A 25,308-nucleotide genomic window follows, 5' to 3' on the forward strand; every position below is an offset into this window, starting at 1 on the left:
GATGCCGGTATTTTCCCACATTTTCTAGATACTGTACCAGTACTGTGTAAAATGCCATCAAAAAGTCAATTAAGTTTTATTCTTTCTCACCTGTCTTTCTGTCTCCTTTCACTTTTTAAAGGTTGCCATGTTAGAAAAAATATTTTGTCCTGCGATGATGTTAATTGATGTGGTAAATCAATAGTTTATGAAAATATCACTAAATCTGTCATTTATTATTTTTAATATTCACTAATGGTCATGTGTCATCTCTAGTCTTCTCTGTCTTAATGTCAGGTCTCCACCATGTGTTGTAGATAGTTCAGGAGGTTAACTCTACCAAGCAGTCTTTGGGTTTCGCCTAAGTACTGTTTAGAATACCAGAATAGGGAGGATGGTGTAGGTTTAAGTTTATTAGATTGATACATATATACCAACAAGACAGTTTACATCACTGTGACAACAGCGTTTGTTTTCATTCAAAGGCTTCATGGTTTTTCCTATAATACCCGGTGGGCCAGTCTGTAGTCAAAATGCCCCGGCTGATTTTTTGTCCCAGTCCAGCCCTAGACTGGGACAAAAAATCGGGTCCCTCTGCTGAGTATGCATAGCCTCAACTAACTTAAAAGTACCTGTGTTTTATTGTTTGTATTCATTTAACGAGAGCCATATCATGGATGGATAATAATATAATATCCTTATTATTTTGTACCGTATTTACCATATTATCTTCCTGACTTTGCCTGTCAGCCTATAGTCTTACCCCGTTAAAATGGAAAAATTTCATTCCTCTTTTCATCCTAGGTGGTTAAGAGATGCTGTGTTTAATTGAACTGATTAAATCAAATCAAACCACATTAGTGAAACCATTCTTTTGCTTGCTCTCACTGAGCAATATTACAGTGTTTGGGCAAAGCTTTTAGTGACCATATATCTGGAGGTTTTTTGTTGTTTTGTTTTGTTTCATAGGAAGCTTTTTCAGGATCTATTCAGGTTAGAAGTGTCTCCTGGCTTTTTATCAGGGTTGTTGCACTGTTAGTATCAGCCTCTGGGAGGCAGCATTGGTCCATGTCTCCTGGCATTACAGGCTTCAAGTTACTTTACAATAAAGACTTATTCAAGGATGTGCACATGAGAAAATTATGTTTGCTTTGCTGACTGAGGGCGATTTTCCTATTTTTGTTTTGCAGTCTGCTTTACAACTCATGGAAACAGATAAAAAATCTTTGCATTTATTGAATGCTTTTTGAGGTTCAGCTGGTTAAAAAGGGAAACTGAAATTAAAGTATACATGCAGGTTATTGTCCTTACTTCTAAAGGGAGCTTTCAAAAGTGAAAACAGAATGCCTGTTGTGAGTGATTTGAGAATTTAGTAGCAAAAATATCCTGCAGAATAGAGAATTAATGTCAACTGTGGAGCTCTGCTTTGCAGGTGTAAAGACCATTTTATCGTTTTTCAGTTCATTATTTGGTTTAGTTTTTGCTTTATAGCTTAGCTTTATAGAATGTCATGCTCATAGATGTTGTTTTCCACCACAGCTGACTGTTTTCAATTCAGTCTAAATGTATTTATATAGCAGGATTATAAAGCAGTGGAACAACGATCCCCTCAATGTGCTTGAAGTAGAAATGAAACACTAAATGTATAAAGGCTGATTACACCATTGAGGCCGGCTCTCAAAAACTGACATAACTAACATAAACTAATGGAAATCTTACTAATAAAACAACCAATAACTGCTGTTACAGCAGTTAATTATTTTGGGGAAAAAGGGACACTAAAACTAAAAATAAGTTTAAGGGGGTCACATTTGTTCTGCCTCTGGCTGTAACAGTGGGTTGAACCAGCTTTCACCTGACTCAAACAGACTCTTCTCCACATAGTCCTTATTTTTAAGTGCTTTACAAACACAAACATTATGGCTAACAGGTGGATTTTCCTGTGTCAGTGCAGTTAGCTAAACAACATACAACCACTTACTGCTTCAGAAAGTAGAGAGTATGGCCTTGATTTTAACATAAAACTTATTGTTGCAGCACAAAAGTGTTCCCCTTAAACTGATTTTTTTAGTTTACTCTCTTTATATTCCCCTGACTTATTGGTTCTGTTGCTAGTTTAAGTCTATTGACAGCGACCAACCAACCGGTGACGTAAGGTTCCATACTGACAGAAGATGGCGCTAAACAAGTTTTTAAAACTTTAAGTACTTATTTCTTAAATCCAGCTTCACAGACAGAGTTACCTCTATGTCTGTTTTTGAGATCAGGCCTCAATGGTCTAAATTAGCCTTTACCTTTACTTGAAGGTAGATCATTACCATATCATTACAATACTGGCTTGTGAGATCCTAAGATTTCCAAGGTTTACAGTAGACCTAGAAACTCATTTTGTAGGAATAAAGTTGAGGTTCCTATATGAGATTCTCTCAAAAGTCTTAACTGTATGTGTGTATTTTTACAATTATCCTCATGCATACACAAGTTTGATAGAAAAAAAATGATTGCAGTACACGTGAATTTATTTAAATAACTTCATTCAGCAAATTGTTAATAAACACTTCACACAAAAAATCACACTTTTTACATTACTTTCATCTCAGCTATTCAATTCTCTTTTGATCTTCGTGTTTTAGTAGACACAATGCAGGGTCGTTCATTACCGGTGATTAAAAACATGTGAGCATACATTTCAAGAGCACAATAGTGCCACTTAGTTCTAAAGATTATGTTCTTATAGTTTGTACTTGAACATAATAAAGGACTGAGTCACAACAGTGGACGTCTGAGCCATCATATCTTCATTAACATGTTTGCTCGTGTCAGCTGAAATTTGGGAGCATTCAGACTGCCTCTACCAAGAGCATGATAGAGAGAATAGAAATGAAAACAAATGATTTTCTATTAGTTAAAGACCCAGTGAATTAATCCCACAATTACAACAAACAAACAAGCTTTATTATTTGTCACATACAGTATACAACATGCAGTGAAATGTTTTTGTGTCCGTGCTACAGATAGGCTGCAGACGTAGCCGCGCCATTGGTTTTTAGCATGAGGAGGCCTAGCCAGGACCCTTACTAGATACTGGGCAGGAATTGAACTTGCAACTCCCGCTCCAAAGGTGTGTAGTCTTACTACTACACTATCCACTTGCCATAAATAATTTGTGTCAGAAGTGGGATTCGAACCCACGCCTCCAGGGGGAGACTGCGACCTGAACGCAGCGCCTTAGACCGCTCGGCCATCTGATGGGCTGCTTGGACATCCTGACAATTATGTACATCTCCTATCAGAATCAGATGCGTTACCCATGTGTTATCCATTGTGCTACATAATCCACTTAAAAATAGGTGAGTATGTCAACCACTGATCAAATATTTAGACTAGCAACCACAGACAAGATGAAGAATATACATTTAAATTGTTGTAAATAAACACACCTGTATATTTTATAGCTTGTTCTATGACGCAGTAGGACAGCGACCAGTAAATAACAGTAAAAGTAATACCAGGCAAGTGTTAGTGGCCATGTGACTGCCACACAAGGTCAAGGGAAGTTAAGTCATTCCTTTTAAGACTAAATGACATCAGAAAGATGACTGCATCTGCTGTAATTCCAGTGTCAGTGGGAAAAAGAATATCAAGTGAGAGGGGGAAAGAGAAAGAGTAAAACATTGTTTGCAGCAGGTGATTTATGTGTGGGTGAGTCTGTGTTTGCATTTTTGTTAGTAGCAATCTGCTTGTACTGTTGACAAAGCATGCAGAGTCAGAGAAATGACTAACCTGCATGACTGTAGGTTGGGGGTGGGGTGGGGGGGCTGCTGAGAGCGAGACGGAGTGGGTAGGGGGTGGGGCGGGGGCGTGACAGGAATGAGTGAGATACTGTATAACGAGGTTGAGAAAAGGGGGAAAGAGAAAGGGGAGAGAGAGGGAGAAGGAAAGAGCAACTGAGCATCCTCATCCCCCAGCAGAAGGAAGAGGAGGCTGTTAGTCAACGCCCTGCTCTGACTGAAAGAGCAGCTCAGCAGCCTTATGCCGTTCATCCCCACTGAGCAGCACACAGGAGGTTGCAACTCAGCAGCCTGACAATTAGGCTGAGATTTGCTGGATTTGCTTTTCAAGATAGTGAATGTGTTTCAAATGGTATGATTGGGAATCCTTGTAAGCTACGGGGGATCATCTGATACCTGTCAGTTCATCTGCAACAGGACTTTGTGGGAAAGAGGTCAAGTTTGAGAGACAAAGTTGGGGCTGCTGTATCTGTGTGTTGCAAAAATTCAGCTTTTCCTGCATGGTGCCTGTGAGCATCTGGGGGCACCATGGGATGCACCACCAGCGTGGTTCTCTTGGAGGTGCTGCGTTCCATCCTTGAGAGAAACTGTGGCTACACCAAGGGGGAGGTGGAGCTGGTGGTTCTGGAGGAGCAAGTGGAAACATCAAGTCTAAGGGGCTCTCAACTGTGGATTCCCACCAGCGCGCTGGTAACTACCACTAAATATTAGTCTTGTGTTTAGGTATAGTTTTCAAGAAGTAACAGTAACATGGTCAGCATATTAACCATCATCAAATAAAAAGCAAATTGATAGTTAAACTGCACTTAATACTTATTTATCAGTAACTAATAATAACACGATAATTAATGTTTACTAATTGGTTAATAACTGGCCAGTAAATAATCTGTCCAGTGTAGTTGGGTGAAAAATGTTTGATCTGCTGAATTTTAAGTTTGCTCACTTACAAAGAAATAAACAGTCTAGTTTTTTATGATAGTTTCATTTTAATGGACAGGAACAGAATATCAACCAAAACACTGAAAAAAACCCCCCAAAAAACCACACATTACCAAAGAGCTCTCAAAGGATGTCAGGGACAAGATCAGTGTTGGGAGGGTTACTTTTAAAATGTGTTCCACTACAGATTACAGAATACATGCCCCAAAATGTATTTTGTAACATATTCCGTTACGTTACTCAATGAGAGTAACGTATTCTGAATACTTTGGATTACTTAATATATTATCATGCTTTTTTACAACTACATGAATGTACTATTGCTGTGTGATTTATTACTATTACTGAAGGTTACTCGCCATACCAATACCAACTAAATTTTTAAATCTTAATATAAATTAGGAACAGTAGGGTGGACATTAGGTAAGGCTGCACTTTTTGCAGCGATCTCGTATAGAAAACTATTCCACGCGTATATAAAACAGGTTGCGAACCGTAGTAAAGGGATCTCTGGCTAATATGTCAGGTTCCGTGTCGGGCTCGTAGCCGAAAACTAGCTTTACTTTGTCGCCTCTCTCTGTTGAGACAGAGAGAGGCGTTGAAATGCTGCCCCAACGGAACTTACTGTTTCGGAGGAAAACACGAAAAAAGTGTAAAGTCGAGTCTTAATAGCTTACTTACAACTGGGCTCGTCAGGCACTCTTTTTGGCTGCAGTGGTTATTATTATATTTACATGCTTCCATCTCCCGTTTCTGCTCGGTGACAACTCTGACTTTTCGACTCTCCTTTTTCTCCCTCCCTGGCGCTCACACAGACACATAACGAGTATGGCAGTCTATTCTTCCTGCAGCACGGACTACACCGCCCATGAGGCTGCATTCTTTAGGGCTATGCCTGTAACACTCTGCCTATTGCCTTCATATTAAATCATTTTAAAAAATATTTCTTCACGTCATTATGAAACGCGAGATTGAGAAACAGGCATTTGAGCCTCTTAATGCGTGTTTTGTTTGGGTTTCTACCGGCATGGCATTACCAAAAATAGAGAGGGAACAGCCTAACATATGAAACAGGAAAAGACCGCTGTGTAATCCTTTTCTTTCAACAAAGTAACTGTATTCTGAATGCCACCTTTTTAAGCGGTAACTATAACGGAATACAGTTACTCATATTTTGTATTTTAAATACGTAACGCCGTTACATGTATTCCGTTACTCCCCAACACTGGACAAGATTATAGACAAGCACAAGGCTGGAATTCTGGAATTTGGTTATAAGACCATCAGAAAAAAAGTGTGATGAAAAGATCACAGCTGTTGGTGCAATTATTTAAAAAAGGGAATGGAATCAAAATAGCCATCATTTGACGATCATGAGAAAGGTGGTGCATTAGCCCAAAACTATAACATTACTAAGTACTAAGGATTAAGGACGACATCACTGCATTGAGAGGCCAGTGGATGCGGCCATTTACTGTGAAATCTTGGGCGAGAACTTCTGTTCCTCAACTAGGACACTGAAGATGGGTCATTGATGTGTTGTCCAGCATGATAATGACCAAAACATACCACCAATGCAATCTTTCTACAACAGAAGTCAAATATTCTCCAGAAAGTTCTTCCTGTATCTGTTGCAGATGTTCCCATAAATGTGTGGCACTTGTAGGTTGCTTTGCTTTCACTCTTCTGTCCAGTTCATCCCAAACCAGCTTGATGGGGTTTAAGTCTGGAGACTGTTTTTAAGCTTACCATCTTGTTCTTTTTTCCTGAGGTAGTTCTGGCATAGATGAGACTTATGTTTTGGGTCATTATTTTGCTGTAGGATGAACCCTTGACCAACTAAGCGCATACCAGAGGGCCCACCATTGCGTGGTGCTACAGAATGCTGTGGTAGCCAGGCTCTCCAGGGTATCCTTTGAAAACCATGGATCTCCATGTGATCACCCCAGCTAGCTGCAGGAGCATTGACTGAATACTTCTGTCCTTGGGACTTGGATAAAGCTGGGGTAGCCTACACATTAACTGAGCATAGCCTAACCGCCCCCAAGTTGGTGTTAGCCTAACTTCAAGTCAGCAGACAACAGAACTAGCTAGTTCAACTTGGCAGAGGTGTTTTAAGAGGGCAAGAACTGACAGATGACTGTGATGACAGGGGTGTATATGTGCAGGCAGGTCCCAGGTGTCATTGCAGATCATCTGCATTAAAGGCTTGAACAGAGTTGTCTTCAGCCACAACATGCGGAGGCATTATGTGCCATACTATATGTATTGTAACAAGTGAATTGACTGAAAGGTCACCTAAGTGCTACATCTCAGACTCATTTATCATGCTAACTCAATTAGTATAGTCAAAAGCAAGTGGACACTATCCCACTCCACCTCCTCCTCTGCTTTTTCTATGATTTTTTTACAGGCTCTTACGCAGATGGGCCCATAAACTGATTTGCAATCCGTTCATCACACACACATTCAGAGCCAAAGTCACTTGTGGTGTGACTGTTATGGTATCCGTGATACCCTGTGGAAGCGTATGAGAGTGCTCCAGAGATGTGGGTGAATGAAGCAGAATGACCTCAGTGCAGCCAGTCTCTTGACAAGGGGCTGATTATTATACTGAGCTGGCGTCACCGTCACTGCAGCCTCCGTAGGATGACAGGGACACAGCAGTCAGCAGTGCATAAGACCAGGGGCCAGCCAAGTCTCTAACATGCGTTAGATTCAGTGTACAGTAAATGCTTTACCTCAAACTCTCCTGTTGAACACCGTTGTTTTGCCCATTTAGCTTCACCTAAGCTTCGAGGTTTAAAGGGAAACATCAGAATCCAATGTTTTCAATATGGGTCAAAACAAAGTAAATGCCAACTAGATGAGTTCTCACTTCTGTTTGAAACTTAGAGCTATACATTATACAATTTTTTTTGGTCAACATTAGTTTTAAGTCTTCATCCTATGTGTATTATACTTGCTGTTGTTTATTTTAAAGGCTTTCACATGTATTGCCTGTTTTGCTACCTCTATTTGTCTTTTTGTTATCAGTACAGCTGCTTTTTAAAAAGTTACCTGCTAGGTGGTCAGTCTCTGTATTAGGTCAGGTCAGTCTCTATATTACAGTTTCTGGAGTTTTTGTGGTACATATATTACAGTTTCTGCAGTTTTTGTGGTAGTAACCTACCTACTTTCCACTGGGACTGTCTTTCTGTTTGTCTGTCTTCATAGATATTTCATTGTGTCTTCATACGTGAATGAAAATAACTTGCAAAGCATTGTAAGCCAAAAGTTTTGTTCCCACTCAGTTCATAAAGTTTCTGTTTTCATAGTCAAGCTTGCCAAGTCCTTGTTTAGAGTGTTGACATGCTAGCATTTGGTAATAAAAATATCAGAGGTTTATAAATATTTACATTTTTGGTGGTAAGTTTTTAGGATTTGTCCTGTGTAGTACCACATCATAAGCTGGTAGGCAGCTCAGTGCTTACTTACAACAAATCAGCTGCTAACCAGTCCCTTGTTCATGTCTTTTGGAGTTAAAGTAAATGTTAAATATTCTTAGCGTTTCTTCAGTGGGAGTGCAAGTGACTTCCAACATACTGGAAATCCATGGTAATAATTTGTTCCCATAAACTTACCAGCAGCAGCCTCACAAGAAACAATGCAGCTAGCTTAGCAGCGTCATACCAGAATGTCACCAGTCTTCCCCCTGGTGGTATTGGGGAAAATTACTACGTGTGCAAAAATTGGTGTATTCATTGAAAGCTGTCTGGCAGGTGTAATAAAAGTTTAGAAAAAAAAAAGAAGCTTTTCTTAAGCCAGTTTTCAGGCCCCTCTTCTGCGGAACCAGCTTCCAGTTTGGATTCGTGAGACGGACACTATCTCTGCTTTTAAGATTAGGCTTCAAACTTTCCATTTCGCTAAAGCTGATAGTTAGGGCTGGATCAGGTGACCCTGAATCCTCCATTAGTTATGCTGCAATAGGTGTAGTGCTGCTGGGGGATTCCTATGATGCATGGAGTATTTCTTCTTCAGTCACCTTTCTCACTCACTATGTGTTAATAGACCTCTCTGCATTGAGTCATACTTGTTATTAATCTCTGGCTCTCTTCCACAGCATGTCTTTTATCCTGTCTTCCTTCTCTCTCCCCAACTGGTCGCAGCAAATGGCCGCTCCCTGAGCCTGTTTCTGCCGGAGGTTTCTTCCCGTTAAAAGGGAGTTTTTCCTTGCCACTGTCGCCAAAGTGCTCATAGGGGTTATATGAATGTTGGGTTTTTTTCTCTGTATGTATTATTGTAGGGTCTGCCTTACAATATAAAGCGCCTTGAGGTGACTGTTTTTGTGATTTGGCGCTGTATACATAAAACTGAATTGAAAGCTACCCTCCCTATATTTCTGCACAACCACCCTAATTGATATAAACCAGTGTATGAACCACATTAAATAAAATCCTTCCAGCAGTTACTTGCTCCTTTACTGATGGTTTTTGCTGGACCATAATGAAGCTCTTCTGCACCGCACCTTATTGGATAATAAGTGGTGCACTTTTCCTTTGTTTTTAGAAGAAATAATTTCTCTGCATGCTACATTTCAGCAAGTCTCTTTGAAGCTTGTACAGTTAAAATAAGTTATGCAAATGATCAAAGGAAACTGCAGCACAAAAAAGTAGAACTCACACACGCTGCTGCCTGTGTGCTACATTTTGTTAGGAGCGATGGATCTGAAACTGCAGTGGAGAGATGATGGCCTTTGAAGTCATTCTGACCCATGGCATGTCATCTCCTCGCTGTGATGTCCCACCACCCCCTCTTACAGTCTGTGTGCACGAGGGAGCCATAAATTCACACCTCATGGAGATAATTGGATGAGTTATTAATTTTGCTTGTTGACTCAGTAAGACTCCATGCCTCATAAACAGCAGTGTGTTTTGGAGTTGTGTGAATTATAGCTTAATGGAGAAAAGAAAGCCTCCAAAATAAAGGATTTGCATAAATTTAGCAAAAGTAATTCCTCACTGAAAACTTTAAATGTCATCTTTCTGAAACACAGCCTTCGATGGAAAACAGCTGAGCTGAGGCGCCTCTGTTGTTTAAAGATTAAAGGCAAGTGGTTGTCCTCAGAGAGAGTGATGACTGTATGGATAAGCAAGAGGCAACTCAAAGTGTTCCTGAAGCAGCAGGAGAGCGTGTGCTGTATCTGAGACCCGGATAAGGGGGAAGTGTGTTTTTAGTAGACCCTGCTGTGGGTGCCTGCTGCAGTGGATACAGCGCAAGAACAGTTCAAAGCAGAGCAAAACAGCGATGGGGAGTAGAACTTTCTCAATGCAGACTGTTGAAATACTGTAACTGTGACCATTGACCGTGTTTTCATATCAACAGTAGCTTTAGTGTTTTAGAACCAATGTAGGATCCATCTGTAAAACTAAAGCTTGTAGCTTTTATGTGTTCATGTCATGAACAAAGTAATTCAGTTACCTCCTTTGAGGTGTTGATCAACCAAACAAATGACAAGCCAACTTTATTTTCTGGCATTTCAAATATGAACCTCAATGACCTCAATATTATTAAAGTGCACTACAGTATAAGAAGGACAAACAATTTAGAATAAATGGTAAGGTCTATAAAGTAACGGTTTGCTGTACAATGCATTTTGATAGCATTGCCTTTTGAGACAAGTGTTTAGGAATTTAGTGCACCTTATTTTAAGAGTTAAGATAGCCTTTTAAGTGTGTTCAAAATGAAAGTAAGTATAGTATATCTGAGTTATTGCTTCTTTTTTCCTACCTTTTTTAGCTGGGTTCAGTTTTCAGCTTAGTAGTAGGTGGGGCCAGCCATTGATGAGTATTTGTGCCTCTTCCAAGTGTTTAATGGGGATGTGATTATATTCCCCTCCTACTCACACAAATCACATACTGTACACACACACACACACACACACACACACACACACACACACACACACACACGTCCAAACAGCTGCACAGCTGTGAGCCCCTCCCACCCTCACACAGTGGAAGAGAGAATGGGAGAGAGAGGCTTGACGGTTGCGACTGAGTATGGAGGGAATGTCACTGGACCCCGGCAACACTCTCACAGACTAAAGGCAGTAGCCCAATGACAGAATCGTACATCTGGCTATAGGCACAGACAAGACTGATCGCCATGCAGGGACGGGCAGGAAAAACACCCAGAAAGGAGATGGTGATAGAGTCTCCACAGCAGTACAAGAGCCTGGCTGAGATTGAGGCAGAGGTGGAGGCAGGGTCACAGGTAGCAACGGTGAGTTTGCACTTGCCATCTTTCAGAAATAAATCATAAGTTGTTTTTTTTTAATCTGGAAATTTCTTGCTAAATGGAAGAGATGTGATTGTTACTTTTTAGTGAATAGATTCTTTTTAACAGCTACTTTGAAGATTTTTTTAAAAGCATTTGATGGAAATTGGAAAAAGTAGGGCACACCTCTTGAGGGGGTTGAATGTCGATCTTTTTAGGATATGAAGCACTTGTGAGTCCTTTTTTTTCATGAACTGTTCCTGTGCCTTAGCGAGTTTGAAAAGTTGAATGCAGAGTTGATAGAGAGAGAAAAGATATAAACTCGCTCAGTTGTTGAAGAAAATAGTAAAAAGCACCATAGCCTGGGAATTAATTACTTGAAAGTCACACAGTTCACAGCCGCTTGCTGTCTTCGATCTCAATGGCATTCATCTACATTCAGTTGGAAATTTGAACTGAAGTTATTTTGCCTGTCATGCTGTTATAGATCCAAGGGACTAAGAGCTATTTGCACTGTATCATCAAAAGTATTGGTTGGATAAATGTAAATGTAATTCTGTGTGCAGACATTTGTTTATTTTTCTAATGTGTTCACTGCATTCAGACAAAGAGGCTTATCCAAATAGTCTGAATCATGTGTACTTCTAGTGGTTGCTTTGAAACCAGAAATCTCTGTTTACAGTTTTACAGATATTAGTGACAGCTCAAAGCTTCTTAGACATGTAACTGAGCAGTTTAGGAACTGAAATGATGTTGAATCAGTTCCTAACTGCTCTCTATACTAGTTTAATCCATACTAAAGCAGATGCATAGCTATGCTGGGCAGTCAGTGTTTTTGTCAAATACGGATGGATAAAAAAAAATTCTGAATGAATCAGTCGAAAAACGACAAATGCAGATCCTTCCACAATGGTAAACTGAATTTTACAATTAAGCAATTAACATCCAGTCGTGCTCTGAGCAGACAGTTGTGTCTTATTTTGTGTCAAGAGGGTAAAAGGAAAACTCTTGATAGAGGTCTTATTGTTGGGGCACAGATGGCAAGAGGCCAATGGCTTTGGTCACAAAGGCTGCGTGTGACCTGCATTGGTCTCTTGATGGTCAGGTTGATAACTTTATCAGTGATTTAGGAGCTAACACAGTTGGGTGGATCTACTTAATATCTTTTTTAAGTAGATCCAAAAAACTAGGTGTTGTTATTTGGTGCTATTTAAATAACATTGAGTTGAACTGAATTATGAACATTAAGAACAGAGATGAAGGAGAGACTGCGGCAGGGGTGGAGTGGATGGAGACGAGTGTTAGTGTCTGATCTGTGACATTAAGGATAGCAACAAGAGTGAATGAGCAGGTTTACAAGACTGAAGTGTGGTTTGAAGACAAAAAGACAAGAGGTGGAGATGTAGGTGGCAACGTAGTAAATACTCTGCATCTGCTAAACATCAGCATTTTAGCTTTATTACAGTGAGTATGTTCATACATTGATGTTAGCATTTAGGTTAAATCTGCAAACTGAGCCTTTTCTTCTTTTTTGCACACAAGGCATAACTTTTTTTTTCACTAAGGTCTCCGTTAGTGACTTTTCTTGGAAAACCTATTCTTTTCTTCATTCTCATGTTTTACTTCACAATACTTGGCAGGTATCCTAGTAAAATGGAGTTTAAAAACAAAGGCAAACCTACAGTTTTAAGCTTCAGTTCCCACACAGAAAACGTAGTATAGCTACTTAATCTAGCTACGAGGGCTGAAACTGCAAAAGAACACTCAAATACATTTGTTGGCCTTAATGTGTAGAGAAATGTAGGTGTTCAGAACAGCTATTTCCTTCTAATTAACTAGTTCTGTAAACACAGAAATGTGTCTTGGTTCAGCTTTAAATAGATCAAAGCCCTGTCTAATATCCACGTCCACAAAGATCGCGTGTATCACTGCTGAACATCAGACTTTGTGAGGGACGACATGTGGGGGGAACCCCTTGGGTCTTTTCTGTGGTATGTTACAGCTGATGTCTGCAGTGACAAGGGAATTTAACCTCACTAACTGGGCTCTGCTGTCTTATTTACTGTGTGCCATCAAGGCTTTAAAGTCATCCCACTGTGACTGGTACAGTGACACACACACACACACACACACACACACACACACACACACCAGTGTCTCCTACCATAACCCACATTCATTGCCATCTGTGTGTGTGTGTGTGTGTGTGTGTGTGTGTGTGTGTGTGTGTCTCCTACTGTAACCCTCATTCATTGCCATCTCTGTTTCAGTTTCTACATCTGTAGCTTTCAATCAGTAATTCTGTGAAAGGACAATGGCAACTTGTTGTCCATGCACTGTGACAGATTTCCTTTTGTAACTTATCTCACAACCCGTGCAATAATAATACCCTTGACAACTCTACAGTAAAAGACTGCCATTAAGGTTGTGCGCTTATGCTGTAAATTACTACAACAAAATGTGAAGAGCTAGATTAATTCAGTTATCTGTTCCTTCAGGTAAAGCCAAAGATCATCGAGCCTCTGGATTATGAGAATGTGCTCCTACATTGGAAAACTGAGATCATCAGTGATGTTCTCAGAGACATGCTGCAGTTCCCCACAGATGACTTCCAGGTAAGAAAAGTGAGAGTTCAGAAAGCCATGCTGCACTACCTTTTAAGGAAATGTAGATAATCCATAACTGTGAGCTGGTAAACCAAGTACAGAGAAGTACAGTGAATATGTATAAACAAGCATGTGTCATACATTGGACTTTTACTGTATTGTGTGCACTGTCTGTACAGCATCTACATCTGCTGCTTCCATTCAAAGGAGCTTAAAGAATGCATCAACATGACACCACAGTAGTGCTGAGATGGATGTTAGTTTGGCCTGTTCCCACTTTTGGAACAGAAAACAAAGAGCAAGTCATGCTCAAATAATTGCCACTTGTCAATCAGTCTCCTGGGAAATAAACCGAACTTTATTCTTTTCTTACTGCACAATAAATTTTACAAAAACACCAAACCAACGAGGTGAAAACAAACATAACCATGGGGCACACTGCTGTGCTGGACTCAAACCCACATATACTCTCCTGCTGGATTAATGTGGATTAATCCATGGCTAAAATGTATCCCTAACAGAGACACCATTTCTTCCTATTTGAATAAATTTGGGTAAAATGTATAGTAATTGATTACATGAAAAATACATTTTGTTTTCAATATTTTTATTGCTTTTTGCAACAGCATACAAAGGTTTGTTTTCCCCGTAATATGCTGTAGTAATAGAAACCCTTTCCCCCACCCTCACCTCCCACCCTGCTCTCTACCAAACCTACAACAAACAAAAAAAAAACAATAAAAGGAAAAACAAAACACATAGAATATATATACATTTGTACAATATGTGGTATTTATACAACTTCAAGACATGAACAATAAAAAAAAATAGCTAGCATATACTAAACCATTTTCTCCTCATCCACATTTCTGCAGGAGTTGTCCGATGTTTACTTCTTTTATAAAGTTTTTAAATGGCTTCCAAATTTCATCGAAATATGTTAACTTGTCTTTTAGAAAATACGTTATCCTTTCCATTGCCATACACTGTGCCAAAGAATTTATCCAAGCCCCAATAGCAGGAGGATCTAATTTTTTCCAATTTAATGCAATCATACGTTTTGCCTGTAATATACAATAATCCATAAACACAATTTGATGGGTTCTTAGTTTAAGATTTTTAGAATACACATGTAATAACAACATTTCTACATCTAAAACAATCTTTTTATTCAAAATTTGGTTTATTTTGTTCATCACCTCCTGCCAAAATGCACGGATAATTCTGCATTCCCATATACAGTGAAAAAATGTTCCACGGGCTTCTCCACATTTAAAACATGTATCTGGAATTCTATTATTATATTTGTTCAATTTCACCGGTGTTATATATAATTGCATGATCCAATTGTATTGTAATAACTTTAAGTTACTATTAATCGATAGTTTTTGTGATTTTAAGCAAATTAACTTCCATGTCTCCTCAGAAATATTGATATTTAGGTCCTTTCTCCAAGCTACCAACTTAGAAACTGATGTTTCTAGAGAGGCAGATACAATCCAGTTATAGAATGTTGAAATTAAACCTTTATTACCACCTTTTTTCACCATTAACTCCTCTAACTTACTTAACTGGGGAATGTTGAGAGACTGATTTTGCATGGAAGAAATGAAGCTTCTAATTTGTAAATACTTAAAAAAGTGTTTTTGGGGAATTTGAAATTTAGAAACTAAATCCTCAAATGAAACCATTACTCCATCACAAAAAAGATCACCCACTTTCTTAACACCTTTTTCTGCCCAACCCTGGAACCCTACGTCCAGGTTTCCTGGTACAAATAAGGCATTTCCCCAAATAGGACTAAACTGAGAGAGATTATTCTTAATATTCATCATTTCTTTTATTGTAAACCAAACTTCAATCATATTTTGGACTATAGGATTATTTGTTTCTTTCTTTAACTGTTTTGGCTGTGCAGAGTATAAATACAAATTTAATGGCATTTTAAGAGAATTTGCTTCCATCCCCACCCAAGACGGGGTATTTTGGGATGAAAAATAAAACATTATTGTCCTTAGTTGAATAGCCAGATAGTACCAGTGAAAATTGGGACATTTCAACCCCCCTGAATCAAAGGGAAGATACAACAAAGACAAACGAATGCGGGGATGCTTCTTGTTCCAAATGAACTCTCTAATTAATGATGCTAATTTGGTAAACAATCCAGCAGGAGGAGCCAGTGGGACATTTTGAAACACATACAACAGTTTAGGTAATACATTCATTTTAAGAACACTTATCCTTCCAATAATAGATAGTGGTAAACTTATCCAACGCTCCAAATCTTTAGAAATTTTCTGTAGAATTGTATTATAGTTAATTGCCACCGTATCTTTTAATGAAGGAACTATTTTGATGCCCAGATAAGTGAGTTCAGAATTAACAGTAAAGCCAGATATATTCTGACTTACGTTTTGATTATACCCTTGTTTAAGTAACATTAATGATGATTTTGTTACATTTACTTTATACCCTGAGAAGGCCCCAAACTGATCTATTAAATCCTTTATAGCAGGCACAGAAATTTTTAGTTGCTTTAAAAATAATATGACATCATCAGCAAATAAAGCAATTCTATGCTCCTTTCTACCAATCCTAACACCTTGAATTTGTCCACTGGTTCTAACAGCTATTGCCAGAGGTTCAATAGCTAAAAGGAATAAAAGTGGAGATAAAGGTGAACCCTGCGGGCACCCTCTTTTAATGTCAAATGGTTCAGAAATTATCTCATTTGTCTTAACCTGAGCCACAGACTGACAGTGTAGTAGCTTGATCCAATGGAGAAATAAATTACCAAACCCAAATCTAACAATGACATCAAAGAGATATGACCGTTCGATTCTATCAAAAGCCTTCTCCGCGTCGAGCGAAAGAATGGCTGTATCTTCCTGTTCACTTTGATTATGAAGAATGTTGAGGACTCGTCTTACATTATGAAAACCCTGCCTATGTTTAACAAATCCATTTTGATCATCTCCTATAATAACTGGAAGAACACTTTCTAATCTTTTTGCGAGAATTTTACAGATAATTTTAGTGTCTGTGTTAATTAAGCTTATAGGACGCATATTTTCACACTTGTTATTTAGTTTTCCAGGTTTAGGAAGCAATATTATCAGGGACTCCCTTAATGAGTCAGTAAGATTACCAGTATTAAAACATTCTATATACATATCTAAGAGGGGCTGTGCTAATTTATCTTTGAAGTATTTATAAAGGTCGATTGGCAATCCATCTGGACCAGCTGTTTTACCAGCATTTAAAGAATTTATAACATCAATAATTTCATCTATACTAATTTGCCTGTCAACATTTTCTTTGTCTTTGTCTGAAATTTTTGGTATATCAAGTTTATCTAGAAATAAAGATTGAATGCTAGCTGCATTATTGGATTCAGAGTTATATAACGTTTCATAAAACACTTTAAATGCATTATTTATCTCTAATGGGTCTACTATAATATTTCCATTTGAAGTTTCAAGTTTTGTAATTGCCTTTTCAGATTCCTGCTGTTTTATACGCCAAGCCAGGAGTTTGCTGGGTTTTTCACCTTGGTCATAGAATTGTTGCTTTAATCTCAATAAATTTACAGCTGCTTTTTCACTTGTCATTTCATTATATTGCGTTCTCAATAGTAATAATTCTTTTACATTATACTCATTATTTTGGCCTGATTGAAAACTGATCTCTTCTAACATTTTTATTTTTTCTTCCAGATATTTTATCCTTTGATTTCTTTCTCTTGTTTTCTTACTAGAGTAGCTTATAATTTGCCCTCTTAAATATGCCTTAAAGGCCTCCCATCTCACACTTGCCGATGTTTGATCTGTATTGTGCTCAAAATATTCATTAATTTGCTTGCCTAAAAACTCAAGAAACTGTTTGTCCTGCATCCACTTCAATTGAAACCTCCATACAATTCGAGTTTTGATCAGTTTTGGCTCTATGAAAGTCAAAGTAACAGCTGCATGGTCAGATATTATTATTTCCTTATACTGGCAATCTTTTATATAATGAGCCAGCTCAGTTGATACCAAAAAGTAATCTATTCTGGAATACACTTTGTATGTACCTGACCAACAGGAATATTGTAACTTGGTTGGGTTTTGATCTCGCCATATATCAGTTATATTTAACTCCTTCATAAATTGTCTAATCACCTTTCGTGTTCGATTATGGGTGTTATCCATGCCTGAAGATTTATCCTTCTGTGGGTTTAAAGTGCAATTTAAGTCCCCAGCAATTATATATTTACCTTGCAAGTCTGAAATTTTAAGAAATAAATTGCTATAAAAGTTTGGGTTATCTTCATTTGGGCCATAAATATTAATTAAATTTAGTCTAGTAGATAGTAGATTACCTTGTAGTATTAAAAAACGTCCATTACAATCCTTAAGCACATGCTCAACGTGAAAAGGTATAGATTTGTGAATCATTATCATGACGCCCCTGGAATTGGAGGAGTAAGGTGCTGAAAAGATCTGACCTGGCCATCTACGTTTCATTCTATTTGTCTCGCTACCTAGCATATGGGTTTCTTGTAGGAACACAATTTTGGCTTTTAATTTCTTAATCCTACTAATGACTTGTTTTATTTTTACAAGCTTACGCAGACCTCTGCAGTTCCAAGAAACACAGTCAATCAATACTTCTGCCATATATATTCACATATGTTAAAGCTGTACTATTAAATAAATACACACATATATATACAAAAGAAAAGCAATGTACCATGTTAAGAATTTACTGATTTGAGAGAGCAACCCTTCCCACATCCCAGCCCGTGTAAGAACATACAGGCATCCCTTAACCCCAAAAATACTTCCGCCCTCTTCTTGGAACATGTCCACCCTAAACCGAGGAGCTATTCACCCGCGTTTAGCAACAGTTGTTAAAGTAATTACAATTAAATAAAAAATATTTAACTAAAGAAACTAATAATAATAATAATAATAATAATAGAAATAAATCCACCTTGTCAAGTTTTTACTCTCACACATTTGACACAATAAGTGAAATTACTAGTAACTCTTGTTAAGAGATCTAAACAACCAATGTCTAACCCATCTTTGTATAACAACCCTTTGGCAATATAATAAATTTTATGAGCATTTTTTGTACAGGCTCACTGTCTCATGTCAATGCCACATACAGTAAAAAAATATTAATTAATTCAAAATTCATAGCAACAACGGTATGTGGTGGGAAATCTACAGTCTACAACTTCCCTCCGGACTCTTTCGTAATCAGTAGATGATGAGTGGGTTTCATCACAAGGCTGTCTGCAGCGCATAGTGATTAGTGAATGTGTTTGTGTGTGTATTTTCATGGTCTCGCCCACTCTGTCCATCTAACCTGCCATATGTTTTACATCACTGGGTCCAGAGAGAAGGGAGGGAGCTAGCCAGACATGTGGGTGTAGCATGTGCACGTGCTGCACAGATTAACACATATGAGCACACGCCCACGTTCACATTTACCAGCCAGCTAAGAATGCTGGTCTGTATCTCTGCATGCACATACGAGCAGAATACGATAATGCCTGTATTTTAAAAACAACAAAATTAAATGGGATTACGTGAAAATGGTACTTTCATGGGCAGTTTTGCAGATCTCCAACTGTTTTTCACCAAAACAGTCACCTTACAGGTACCTTCAGTTTCCAAAGAAGAAGGTTGACCTCAGGAGACTCTCCTCTTACCCTTTACCACTCTGGCCTCTGTGATCTCTATGCCCTATAAGTATTTAAATCTTGTCTGTCCTCCTGCATGGGAGCACACTCCTTTGGTCCGGTGGAAGTCATCAAAGCCTTGTTTTAATGACTGTGAAAGGAATGATGTTAACTGGCTGCCAGCAGTTCCTGCTCACAGTCAAAAATGTAAATTTAGCCACCTTTAAAGAGCAACTTATCCTTTATACTTGTCTATACATTATGGATGTTACAGCAGCAGATGGATATTTTGGGACATATATTTATAATATTTCTCTGTATTAATATATTCTCTTTCCAAATCATATATCATCCATTAATAAATCCATAGAGAGAGAGAGTAGAGTCGAGTCATAGAGGAAATGAAGCTGAACAGTTGAAATATCAGTCTGAATAATCAGAATTTTCCACATTATAAATATAATAAGAACTATATTTGACCTCTATGCAGGATTACACACAGGAAGATTCAAGTGAGTCCAATTTATCTATTGGCATACCTTTGATGCCTGATGTGAACGTGAGCTGGTCAGACATGCTTGCTAATGGAGGAATGAAGAAACTAGGTCACTGTGCCACAGTCGCCTACTCATCTTTGTGGGTTGAGCAGAAAAACAGAAGACTAAGTGGAAGCACAACCTCCAGTAGTTTGAAAGTCTTGCCAGTCTTTTTCTGGCCTGAGGTGGTTTTTGCTCCTTTGCTCTGGATTCTCACTCGTCATCTGTGTCTGGATGTCTCACTCTAATAAGGCTGGCAAAGATGAATTAGGTTGGGGTAACGTTTGGCTGCCATAAATCCTCTGTAGCAGAGGATTTCTCTCAGTAATCATTATAATTCCTTTCACTTCATTATTAAAATGGATTTTTAATATTGTCCAAGTTTACCAAGCTACTTTCAGCTGCTCCCTTATTCAGAAGGGGTCAGCATAATGGTTAGCTCAGCATATTTCATTTGGCACTCTTTTACACCGGATGCCCTTCCTGACACAGTCCCCCTGAGGGATATGTGTCTCCTCTCTGGATCAAACCGGGGATGCTCACTTGTTAGGGAAATGTGTAAACCAATACACAGTGGAGCCACAATGAAGTACAGGGTGGGCCATTTATATGGATACACCGTAATAAAATGGGAATGGTTGGTGATATTAAAGTCCTGTTTGTGGCACATTAGTATATGTGAGGGAGCAAACTCCTCAAGATGGGTGGTGACCATGGTGGCCATTTAGAAGTCGGCCATCTTGGATACAACTTTTGTTTTTTCAATAGTAAGAGGGCCATGTGACACATCAAACTTATTGGTAATGTCACAAGAAAAACAATGGTGTGCTTGGTTTCAATGTAACTTTATTCTTTCATGAGTTATTTACAAGTTTCTGGCCACTTATAAAATGTGTTCAGTGTGCTGCCCATTGTGTTGGATTGTCAATGCAACCCTCTTCTCCCACTCTTCACACACTGATAGCAACACCACAGGAGAAATGCCACCACAGGCATCCAGTATCCGTAGTTTCAGGTGCTGCACATCTCGTATCTTCACACCATAGACAGTTGCCTTCAGATGACCCCAAAGATAAAAGTCTAAGGGGTCAGATCGGGAGACCTTGGGGGCCATTCAACTGGCCCACGACGACCAATCCACTTTCCAGGAAACTGTTCATCTAGGAATGCTCGGACCTGGCACCCATAATGTGATGGTGCACCATCTTGCTTGAAAAACTCAGGGAACGTGCCAGCTTCAGTGCATAAAGAGGGAAACACATCATCATGTAGCAATTTCAAATATCCAGTGGCCTTGAGGTTTCCATTGATGAAGAATGGACCCACTATCGTTGTACCCCATATACCACACCAAACCATCACTTTTGTTGTTCCAACAGTCTTGGAGGGATCCATCCAATGTGGGTTAGTGTCAGACCAATAGCGGTGGTTTTGTTTGTTAACTTCACCATTCACATAAAAATTTGCCTCATCACTGAACAAAATCTTCTGCGTGAACTGAGGGTCCTGTTCCAATTTTTGTTTTGCCCATTCTGCAAATTCTGTGCGGCGATCTGGGTCATCCTCGTTGAGATGCTGCAGTAGCTGGAGTTTGTAAGGGTGCCATTTGTGAGTAGCTAATATCCGCCGAAGGGATGTTCGACTAATGCCACTCTCCAGTGACATGCGGGTGCTATGCTGTGGGCTCTTGCTGAATGAAGCTAGGACAGCCACTGATGTTTCTTCATTAGTGACAGTTTTCTTGCGTCCACATTTTGGCAAATCCAACACTGAACCAGTTTCACGAAACTTAGCAGGCAGTTTGTTAACTGTAGCATGGGAGATGGGTGGTCTTGTAGGGTGTCTTTGTAGTGACCCGGTTACTGCGTTCACCAGATATCAACACAATTTCGATCCGCTCCTCACGTGTTAACCTCTTCGACATGTCAATGGCTGTGAACAAAGAGAAACTTGTAAATAACTCATGAAAGAATAAAGTTACGTTGAAACCAAGCACACCATTTTTTTTCTTGTGACATTACCAATAAGTTTGATGTGTCACATGGCCCTCTTCCTATTGAAAAAGTTGTATCCAAGATGACTGACTTCTAGATGGCCACCATGGTCACCACCCATCTTGACGAGTTTGCCCCCTCACATATACTAATGTGCCACAAACAGGACTTTAATATCACCAACCATTCCCATTTTATTACGGTGTATCCATATAAATGGCCCACCCTGTATAATACGATCATCCATATGAAATAAAAAAATCACAGAGGCATATGAAGTAGCAGCCACTATGCTGTAGGGTAACTGAGCAGTGAACCTTCTTGGCTCTAAGGAGACAGGAATGTTGCCTACCTTCTTTTGAAAAAGAGTACAAAGAGAAGCCTCCAATGGGGATCAATAGTTCAATAGTTCAAACAAGACTAAGGTGAATTTTCAGTCTTATAAAAACCTAAGCTGGATAGATATGCTGTGCCAACCTCATTTTCAGGCCTGCCTTCTGTGTCTCCCCTCAGATCTCCGCCCTGCAGCGCCAGGGCCGGACTCTGTTTTCCACTGTGCCAGAGACTGCAGAGAAAGAAGCTCACTCACTGTTTGTCCGAGAGGTAAAACTAATACATATCTGGATGCAAGCCTGCTTTGTCCATTCTTTATCCCTCAACCCCGCTGCCATGATTTCACCTTTCAGCCAAATACAGGTATCCAGATTGTGTATCTGGATCTCACTCTTTGAAGACTCATCAAATGGGGCTTGTATTTTCAGATACGAATCCATGCAGTGACATACTCTGATTTGTTTGTGGCGGGTTGGCAACGAGAGAGCTAATTATATTTCAGTCAAAGCTAAGTGAAAAAGACAAACTAGAAACAAGTCATACCATGTGTGTTGGAATTTTTCTCTGCTACCCTTCAGATGAACTTCCATTCATGCTCCCCGCCCTTACATGCTTGCTAACAGTCCAGTAGATTGGCCACAGATGGAGTCTGCAGTTCATTGGCGGTTCATGTAGTTTCAGAAGAGCTGTGTGTTGGGATTGGTTTGGGTGCAGCCTGATAGAGCCTAATAGGTGATATTCCCCCACAGCTGCAGCCAAGAGTTAAATCATAAGTACATCTGGAGCAGCTGTGCTCCTTACACATGGGATGTTTTGTTTCATACTTTGTTATTCTACATTTTAATGACCCCTTTTTTCCTCACATTTTATGAACACAGAACTGATGAGCACACATTAAAATAATAAAGCTATGTTTAAACGGCTCTTTACCTCAAAAACATGTTCTTTTATGCTTTGCTATCTTGAATAGCTGTTTGTTTTATTGTATCATGTTCTTTTTCTGCATATTAACTATAAACTTATATAACAGTGTTTTAATTAAAACATTCAAGTGCTTTGAAAGGATTCTTTCTTCAAGTTTACTTTGAATAATATGATTCTATGCTAAAATTCTAGGTTTGCTCATTCGTAAAGAAACAAAATGTTGTTGAGTGAAATAAGTATTTAATTCCCTACAACCCAGCCACAGATTGGCTGTGGAACTGTCACGGCTAGCGAAGCAGACTCAGGCGCAGACCACAAACTCCTTCAAACAAGAGTGAATTTATTTACAGTGCTCTCCACAGTGAAATATATATACAAAGGTGTTTGGGGAAAGGGGGCCAGGGTTCCAGGGTCCAGGAGTGAAAGGGGCAGGAGTCCAGGGAGGGAAGATTTCCACACGGCTTCCTTAAACACAAACAGCTCCTCTTCTCTCCACCACCACCACTCTGGCTCACGCTCAGTCACAATGCACAGGGAACGGGTCCAGGGGGAATCTACACACACACAGATAATCAGTTAGTCTCCAGGTTCAGGTGTACTCACGAATTAAACTTGCAGGTTGCAGGACGACTGATGCTGATGGCTCAACGATCCAGCGACGAGTAGAGCAGGTCGGCCATCTTAAGTAGCACTCTAATTCATAATCAGTGGCAGGTGTGCTGATCATCCCCAGGTGCGTGGGCCAGGGGCGGGAGCCCACACTGAGAGCAGAGGCGAGAGAGGGAGAATAAACAAAACAAGGCGTCTGACTGATGTCAGCTGGCGAGGTGCGAGGACCATGACAGTAACCCCCCCTCAACAGGAGCCTCCCGGCGACCCACCAGGCTTGTCCGGATGCAGGCGGTGGAACTCCCGAAGCATGTTCTTGTCCAGAACAGCCGCCCGCGGGACCCAGGAGCGTTCCTCCACGCCATAGCCTTCCCAGTCCACCAGGTACTGACAGCCACGCCCCCGGCGCCGTGAGTCCATGATGCGAGTGATGGAGTATGCTGGCAACCCATCCACGAGCCGGGCGGGAGGAGGGGGCCTGGAAGGAGGGCACAGAGGACTGGACCAGTGTTATTTGTGAAACATGGAAGACATGGATTCTCATATTGTGAGGAAGTTTTAGCTTCACAGAGACAGGGTTGACTAGGGCAGAGATTTCAAATGGACCGATGAAGTTGGGTGTAAGCTTTTTGGATTCGGTCCTGCCGGGAACAAAGCGGGTAGAGAGCCATACCTTCTGGCCGACAGAGTATTTGGGTGCTGGGGTCCTGTGTCGATCTGCGATGCGTTTGTTATTCTCTTTCGTGCATAGTAGGGCCGCTTGAGTGGCCCGCCAAACTCGACGACACCTGCGTAGATGAGCCTGGACGGAGGGTACAGAGTGCACACCTTGCACAGTAGGAAATAGAGGAGGCTGATATCCCAAGGAGGCTTTGAATGGAGACCGGCCAGTGGCAGAGGCAGTCAGGCTGTTATGGGCGTACTCGATCCACGGCAACTCCTCACTCCAGATGGTTTGATTGGTGGAGGCGACGCAGCGCAGAGCGGTCTCCAGTTCCTGGTTGGCCCGCTCGGACTGGCCGTTGCTCTGTGGATGATAGCCAGAGGATAGACTGATCTTTGCTCCCAGGGAGTTGCAGAACTCCTTCCAGACCCGTGAAGTGAACTGAGGCCCTCTGTCAGACACAATGTCTTCCAGGATCCCATGCAGGCGGAAGACGTGAGTGGCGAGCGGGCATGCAGTCTCTAGAGCTGTGGGAAGCTTAGGCAGAGCGATGAAATGAGCCGCTTTAGAGAAACGGTCGATTATGGTGAGTATGACGGTGTTACCTGCCGAAGGGGGTAGCCCGGTGATGAAGTCTAGTGCTATGTGAGACTGGTCTGGAAGGAGTGGATAATGGATGGAGCTGACCCACTGGGGGTTGGTTCGATGGTTTGTTTCGGGCACAGACGGTACAGGCGGTGATGTATTCCCGAGTATCTTGGGTGAGTGAGGGCCACCAGAAGTACCGTTGGAGAAATTTGATGGTGCGATGAGTACCTGGATGGCAGGTGAACCGGGCTGTGTGGGCCCACTGCAGAACCTGGGATCTGACGGAGCGAGGAACATAGAGCCTTTGGGCGGGCCCCCCTCCCAGATCCGGTTCAGTTTCTTGGGCCTCCCGGATAGCCGCCTCAATCTCCCAGGTGATGGCTCAGATAGTACAGGTTGCCGGCAGGATGGGGTCC

At 40.3% G+C, this 25,308-nt stretch overlaps 1 protein-coding gene across 6 annotated transcripts in view; it reads left to right on the forward strand.

The window, feature by feature from the left end:
- LOC100691238 (dedicator of cytokinesis protein 9) overlaps positions 1 to 25,308 on the forward strand; it is a 45,181-nt gene that overhangs the window by 5,551 nt on the left and 14,322 nt on the right. For 3 of the 6 annotated variants that reach the window (XM_025902993.1, XM_025902994.1, XM_025902992.1), the window contains exons 1-3: positions 3,899 to 4,460; positions 13,466 to 13,582; positions 22,288 to 22,377. In XM_025902993.1, coding sequence (XP_025758778.1) covers positions 4,299 to 4,460; positions 13,466 to 13,582; positions 22,288 to 22,377 — 369 coding nt within the window. In that variant the 5' untranslated portion in view covers positions 3,899 to 4,298. Of the gene's footprint in view, positions 1 to 3,898; positions 4,461 to 10,720; positions 10,974 to 13,465; positions 13,583 to 22,287; positions 22,378 to 25,308 lie in introns of those variants that run through there. The other 3 variants (XM_025902991.1, XM_019355602.2, XM_019355603.2) reach the window with 3 other exon arrangements.

This window comes from Oreochromis niloticus, linkage group LG23 (genome assembly GCF_001858045.2).
Source record: "Oreochromis niloticus isolate F11D_XX linkage group LG23, O_niloticus_UMD_NMBU, whole genome shotgun sequence".
In the NCBI taxonomy this organism is placed as follows: Eukaryota; Metazoa; Chordata; class Actinopteri; order Cichliformes; family Cichlidae; genus Oreochromis; species Oreochromis niloticus.